Below are 7825 nucleotides of genomic sequence, written 5' to 3' on the forward strand. Positions count from 1 at the left end.
GACGGCCGTCGCCGAGCACTCTCGAATGACGCCATGCCCGTGGTCAACGACGCCGATCACCCGGATCAAGCCCACCATCACCTACCCTGAGCGAGAGCTCCAACCCGTCTCGGGCCCCAAACCGATCCGCCCGAGCACGAGCCCCAGGTCCGGCCATCTCCGCAACGCACACAACCGCGCTGCTGACCAAGACCCAGGAGAAGGGATGGGCTACCACCACCCACACCCCGCTGCTAAGCAGCACCCGCCGCCGCAGACGCCTCGCCGGCCAGTGCACCACCCAGGCCGCTTGTAGCCACCCGAGCCCGACGGATCGAGCACCCACGAGCAGGCACCACCACGTCAAAGTCCTCACCACGCCAGAACGCAACAGCTGAGGCCGACCCACACCGCCGCGGCCCTCGTCGCGAGAGGCGGCCGCCCTGCAGATCTGGCCCAAGCCACACCGCTGGCACAGCCACCTCCGCACGCACCTCCACCCACCGTGCGCCTGATACCCAGCCGCGGCACCGGCGCCCAGACACGAAGGAGCTCCACCGCGCCAGCTCCTGCATGCGAAGGGACGCGAAATCCTCGCCGCCGGCGGCTCCAGTCGAGCTTTGCCCGGCCGAGCCCCTTGGCAGCGGCGAGGGAGGGGGGAGGAAGGGTGGGGGGGCTGGCGGCGGAGGATTTAGGGTTTCCCCCTGGCCACCGCGTGGGGCGACGCGTGAGGAGTTGGGGAGGAGCGGGTGGATCCCTGGCACCTCTGGCTCGTCGGGCTTTTTCTCTGTTGCTCATCCTAAAGGTACCTACTCGGCGAAATCTGTTTATAAAGCACACTTCGCTGCATCGGTCATGTGTAGTACTGCCTGCACCATTTGGAAGGCTCCTCTAAAATGCAAACTCTTTCTCTGGCTGGTCGTCAGGGGGCGTGTCTGGACAGCGGACCGTCTCGCTAAGCGTGATTTGCCTCATAATGCTGCATGCTGTTTCTGCAAATTGCGCAAGAATCCGCTCATCATCTCTTCATGGGTTGCAGTGTAGTGACCATCATTTGGAGTTCAGTGCTTTTTTGGGCAAATCTGAGCGAGGTCATCCCTCAAAATGCTCCTGAGTTCCGGGATTGGTGGCAAGAGGCCAGAAATTGAGTCCATGAATCCAAGAGGAATTCCTTGAACACCATAGTACCATTAATTATCTGGAGCATATGGAGGGAAAATGAGAGCTAACACTATGACCATGCAATTCTCCCAAGTTCTTCGAATTTGTTAAATATGTTGAAGTTGGTTAATTTAAGCATTACAATGGAAGGGTAAAAAGACAGGCCTGGCGCAGTGGTGAAGTAATCCCTACTTGTGCCAAGGAGTCCTGGGTTCGACGTGGACTCTCTGCATTGCACTGTCCATGGGGAAGAGGCTTGCCTCGTATAATCCTCCCCAGACCCCACCTGGTGTGGGAGCTTCTAACACTGGGTCTGTCCTTTAATGGAAGGGTACATGATGCGTATGAATAACAGGCAATACACTATAACAAGCTTCGCCTATCAGTAAGCACCAATCAATGCTTAGCAGTTTCACTACTTTCAGTAAGCACCAATCAATGATAACAAAATATTCTGACGTTCAGATTACTCCCCACCTTTTAGCCTATACAAGTTTCAAATTCCCACTTCCTAGGTAGCCTCCATTTAAATGGTTTTAACAATCAAGGAGACTGTTTCACACAGAATAAAATGGCACCATTGAATTCATAACTAGATGAAGCTGAAAACACGACAGTGAATACATCCACACATATGGATGTCCAACCTTGTGAACAGAACAAAAAGTCACATTATTATGAAGAATTGATGATCTGCCGAGGATTCATGTGCATGTTAAGATGTTACCTTACGTTGAGAGGCTACGGTAGCCCTATATAATGCTGTTGTGCCAGGATAAACAGCTAAGACTTGCCGACCCTGTCCAAAATCCTGAGCACTAGACGGATCTCCTTTCTTTGGAAATGGAATAATATATGACATAGGCAACTTGTATTTCCTGTACACATGGTTGGGATGGAACAGCATCAGTTTATGGGCCGCAGACATTAAGGATAAGGCAAATTAGCCCAGAGTGTACCAATAAAACTTTTTATTGCAAGGATATAGTTTTTTTTTAAGGAAAGTCAATAAAACAGCTATGGTCTCACTGAAATTCATACAAATAAAAAAGAACAAGATGTAAAGAAATAGTACAATATGACAACTGATGTGGAATTGGGAAATTTAATGATCGAATGGACCTTTAAGAAATAAGGGGAAAGCAAATTTGTACATACAAGGGTGGGTACATAAATTTTGACAATATTTGAAGATGCACAAGTAGGTAAGCTCTAAAGTCTAGCAAGAATCTACTATTGGATGTAAAAAGTCCAGACCAACAAATAATTCAACTGAACTAACTAAGAATTTGATGAAGCATATCACAGCGCTGGATATCCTTTTTTCTCAAGCACGCAGGAGACCTGTGTATTATTACATTGAGAAGGAAAAGAAGGGGTAAGAACCCTTACAAGGCACACACCCGGCCACCTACAAGCCTTGTCTCAGGGATCTGTCTAGCTGAAGTTCAGAACTGACGAGAAATTCAAAAACCAAATTCAAAGTAGCAGATTTTGGACGACAAAAGCTTAGGGTTTCAGGCGCTCAGATACACATATTATGCCAGCAAGACAATCAGCAGTCCAGTATTTGTTGTGCGCCACTAGCCACATGAAAAACGGCGTTTGCACGGCTCGCAGGTCTTCCAGATGCAAACCCAAGGTTCAAAAAGGGTAGCTCCCTGGAAAAAACCTCTATAGACTGACTTAGCCGAATAATGTCCACAGGCTAAGAGTTTCCAGTCCTCTACTCCTGGTTTCAGTACTGTCTCCGACAAAAGATCCCAAAGCTCCATATGTTTGGCTAGCTCATTGCTGACTATGCCTGATATAAACTACTGACTATGTCCGATAAAAAACTGCCCCCTCCGTTCACAAATATAAGATGTTTCGGATATTTCGATATGGACTACATATGGACTGAAATGAGTGAACAAACACACTAAAATGTGTCTATATACATCCGAATCATAAAAAAGTTAGAACATCTTATAATAGTGAACCGAGGGAGTACTAGCTAGTTCATTGCTGTCAAATAGTCCAAAGGGGCCCGGTGTATTCATCTACTAGTAATCAATTCACAAATACCATTTGCAGCTTCTTCAGAGTTAGCCCTGAATATCAAATATGCAAACAGCATCGCCGAATTTAAGGTGTCCTTAACTACATCTATTTCTTATAGTTTCTTATGGGTCTCATCTACTCCCAAAGCTGGCCTACGGCATATCATTAGGGGGGAATTTTCATTACACACTAGTAGGGAAAAGAATATCAGAAGAAAATTAATTTCAAGAAAAAGTAACACTTATGTGGCAAAAAGACAAAGCATCACTTGATCTGCTCACCACAAATGAAGGTACCTCAGAGGCTCAGATTAATGTTTACCCATTAACATCGAAACTCGTCAACATTTTTTATCTGAGTAAATTACACAGGACCACACCTAATCCGGATGTGCTCAGGCAAAAGCACAGTTTCTTTTCTTTTCACATAACCATACTAACCCAGCCTTTTGCCTCTCTGATCACCAAATCTTAGCAGTATGGCCCGCATGTTCAGTGAACATCTGGCAAAAGGGTGCCATATCCTCTGTTTTGGTTGCTGTGTTGCCTAATATCCAAAAGGCTGTGGTTATGTGAAAAGGGATAAAGAATGTGGTTCTCCATTAACACCGCCTCAAAAACTGGAGTTCTATTACATTTGTTCTCTTTTCAGATGACAGAGAACAAAAGACAGCTAGCAAAAAAATAAAAAATAAATGTACCACAAGGAAAGAATAGTGCATGTGAAGGGAGCAGCGACACACAGTGAAAATAAAAGCTGTGTGCAACAAAAATCAAAGTTCAATGGTCTCAGTAGATGCATAGCTGCCAAGGAGACAGCATTCAAGCTACCAGCAGAAGGGCAACACAGAAGCTAGCGCGTCCTCAATATTGAATAACAGTCAAATATCCAGAATTTAAGATGTACTCCCTCCGTCCGAAAATAAGTGTCACTGATTTAGTACAAAGTTATACTAAATCAGCGACACTTATTTTGGGACGGATGGAGTATATGTGTAGCTGCTAGGAAATGATCCACGATATGGCTGTTTAGACGGCAGAAAGAGAAGCCTAGAGGTGAAAAGTGCATGATTTAAGAGTCAGAGTGTGCTACATATTCGGACAGGGATAACAATTGACAAGGGTCAAGTACACTCATGGCTTGTTTGGTTCATAGCTTAAAAGTGCCTAACATTTTTTTTTTGCTTAACTGGCCTAACTTGTGGTGAAGAACATCTCCACACATCAAAACAAAATTGGCCCTTTATTAGTCAAATATTTGCTTAACTCGCCTAACTAAGGTACACGGAATATTAATTCAGGGATTAGCAGTGTTCTGAGGACATTTCAGAATAGATCAAGAATAACATTTTTCGCCCGTACACTACAAAGAAATCACAAAGGGAATATAATTTTGTGACATAAACCTCTCAAACTTTTGGGCGCTCTCTTCATCATCACCAGGCTCCTCATCCAGTACTTCAAATCTGCAAATTCATTAAGAGTGAATGAGTACTACTTCCCTGAATAGTATAGGCTAACCTGCTATAAATTGTATTGCGTATAATGATCATGGCAATTGCATTTGTACTTACTCAGAAGTTGATAGTCTATCTGGTAAATAAATATCGCACATAAACAATACTCTCAAACCCAAGTTCATTCCCCAATGAAACGCCATGATCCAGCTCATGACTCTCATGCCCTCAACTGTGGTGTGCTCGCGCTGCTGCGCCCTCTTTCCCCAATGATTTTTTAGCTGGTGGTCGCCGGCTTGAGCCGGCTCATGACTCGTGCCTCCAACTCTGGTGTGATCGCGCCGTTCCAGTATCGTCTGCTTTCCCATGCTTCTTATTGTACGCGGATGGCGTGGTTCTTCTGCAACCCGACGGCAGGCATGCGCCTTGCCTCCAAGGAGATCCTCGTGCTCTTCGGCGACACTTCTGGGTTTAGGTACCAATTATGAAAAGAGCACCACCACTGCCATCAATTGCAGCAACGACGAGAAGACGCCGGTCGGCTTGCAATTTGGTTGCCAGTTCCCGATCACTTACCTAGGGATCCCCCTGACCATGAGCAAGCCGTCTAGCAACCAGATGCAATGCCTCGTCGACCAGATCGCCAACAGACTGCCTTCCTGGAAGGCGAAGCTTATGTCCAACACAGGGAGGGTCGCCATGGTCAACTCGATGCTTACCTCCTGTTAGAATAAATTCGAGGCGCATAGTTGATCTACCGAGGACCAAGCACTCACACGAGCACGGCACCGAGATTTGTTAACAAGGTTCACCGTCATGGCTGTTAGAGTATATATATATATATATAGCCATGTAACCTTTCGTATTTACCCTATTGTATAAGGGGTTTCCTGCATATATTTCACACCTGTACATGTATATATACTGGCCTATGGCCTCCTGGAAATACAAGTTGCATATTTCCTAACATGGTATTAGAGCTAGGTCAATTTTCTCGCACGCGTAACTCGTGCTGTTGATCCACCGTCGCGACGCCTTCATCTTCGGCGGCCGCCGACTCCTCCGTGGTGGCCAGATCTGTTGGCTGCTACTGTTCTTCTCTCGCCCACCCCCATCTGCCTCCACGGTCCCGATCGCGTCGCCCGTCCGTGCAGCCTCCAGATCGAGACTCCCGCCGCCGCCCCGTTCCAGCTCCCGCACGTCCCGCCAGTCCAGATCGAGGATTCAGTCACCGCGCCACTCCGGATCGATCGCCCTCACCCCCCCTCAATCCAGAACACCCGCCCGCTCGATCCATCTGCTGCACGTGGACCCGCCTGCTGCGCTCGATCCATCTGCTGGTGTTCTCACGAAGTCAGCACAGCAGCAGGCGGATTTCGCCCCTGCTGCTGGTCTCTGCCACCCTCGCGGGATTTGGCCCCTGCTGCTGTTCTCGTCCCATCCATCTGTTCCCGCCGCGAGCGCTGACTGCGGCTGATCGTCAGGACCCTCTGTCTGTACTGCTGTCTGCCCGGTGATTGCAAAAAATTAAAAAATGTCTACACCGTCAGGCTATGTCGCAGTTCCTCGCTGTCCGGTGATCTTTGATGGCACTAACTACATCGAGTTTGTTGGCTTCATGCGCATTCATATGCGTGGCATTCGTCTTTCGGGCGTTCTTTCTGACGAGGTCCGTTGTCCGCCGTGTCCGGTTCCACCTGTGGCCCCTACTCCGCCGACGCCATCAGTTCTTGCTGCCGATGCTGATCAAGCTGCGAAGGATGCAGCTAAGCTTGCAGATGACGCTGCTGTCCATGCTTATGATGCGCAGGTTTTGACTTATGAGGAGGCTCTTCAGACTTATCATGAGGCTCTTTCTGCTTACACTCAGTGGCTTGATGAGGATGCTCTTTCTGCTTACACTCAGTGGCTTGATGAGGATGCCCGTGCTGCAGCTGTTCTCGCTGCTAGTGTTCTGCCTCAGTTTGCCTCTGAGTTCTTGGGGCTCCCTACCGTATCTGAGATGTGGACCCGTCTCCGTCAGCGCTATCAGCCCTCTGGTGATGCCTTATATCTGTCTGTGGTCCGGCAGGAACATGCTCTTCAGCAGGGTGACTCCAGTGTTGACGATTTCTATGCTCAGAGTTCTGCTATCTGGCGTCAGCTTGATTCTCTCCGCACTGCTGGTTGCCGTACTTGTCAGTGTTGGCAGGCTGTGCGAGCTGATTTGGAGTTTCATCGTGTCTACGAGTTCTTATCTCGGCTCCGTAAGGAGTTTGAGCCCCGGCGTGCTCAGTTGTTTGCTCGTGGTCGTATCTCCCTCATGGAGGCGCTTTCTGAGATTCGTACTGAGCAGACTCGCCTACGGGGTGCTGGTCTACTTGAGGTTCCCTCTGTTCTCGCTGCTCGAGTTCCTATTATGTCGCCTGCTGCACCGACTCCATCCCGCTCCAGTGCTCCTCCGCTCTTGCCTACTCCTACGGGCGGCCAGGGTCGGTCTCGTCCTCACTGCGGCTACTGCAATATGGATGGTCATGTTGAGTATCAATGCTTCCAGAAGAAGAAACACCTGCGTGAGGCGCGATCATCAGCTTCAGGGACTTCTTCTTCTACTCCGACATCTTCCACCACCGCCTTGACTGAGCAGGATATTCTGCGACTTAAGCGTCTGCTTGCCGCTTCAGGTTCTCCTTCGACGGGTACTGCAGCTGTAACGCCCGGGTAATCAAGCTACAGTAATTCCCCGCTAATCATGCCACGTCACCTCGGTTACTGTTGTTAACCGTGCGATGATCCAAAACCGTTTCATAAATTAAATTCAATTAGTGTCAATAATAAAAGTTTTTCAAAATTTAAAACAAAATGTTTGGGAGATGCCATATTTTGCATAAGTAAATATGGTGTAGTAAACACATTTTTATAAAATGCCTAAATAATTTAAATTGAAATAAAACAGAAAAGAAAATAAATAAAAGAAAGAAAATACAAAAGAGAAAACAAACAGAAAAAAAAGGGAAAAGGAGCCCCCCACTGGACCCTGGCCCAACTAGGCCAACCCCCAGGCCCAGCCGGCCGGCCCACCGACGCCCCCATTCCCTTATCCACTCCCTCACCCTAACCCTCCACCGACACCCCCCACTCTCCCCCTCCCTCCCCCGATCCAGATCGGATCGGGCTCGTCCCCGTCGCCCCGCTCGCCCCGACGTC

At 48.3% G+C, this 7825-nt stretch overlaps 1 protein-coding gene across 4 annotated transcripts in view; it reads right to left on the bottom strand.

Moving 5' to 3' along the window:
* LOC123119958 (SAGA-associated factor 29 homolog A) overlaps positions 1-7825 on the bottom strand; it is a 58377-nt gene that overhangs the window by 7421 nt on the left and 43131 nt on the right. For all 4 annotated transcript variants that reach the window (XM_044539941.1, XM_044539938.1, XM_044539939.1 and 1 more), the window contains exons 6-7: positions 4589-4648; positions 1868-2018 (exon numbers count right to left, since the gene is read on the bottom strand). In XM_044539941.1, the coding sequence (XP_044395876.1) occupies positions 1868-2018; positions 4589-4648 (211 nt within the window). The remainder of the gene's footprint in view (positions 1-1867; positions 2019-4588; positions 4649-7825) is intronic.

The sequence above is a fragment of the Triticum aestivum genome, chromosome 5D (genome assembly GCF_018294505.1).
Source record: "Triticum aestivum cultivar Chinese Spring chromosome 5D, IWGSC CS RefSeq v2.1, whole genome shotgun sequence".
In the NCBI taxonomy this organism is placed as follows: domain Eukaryota; kingdom Viridiplantae; phylum Streptophyta; class Magnoliopsida; order Poales; family Poaceae; genus Triticum; species Triticum aestivum.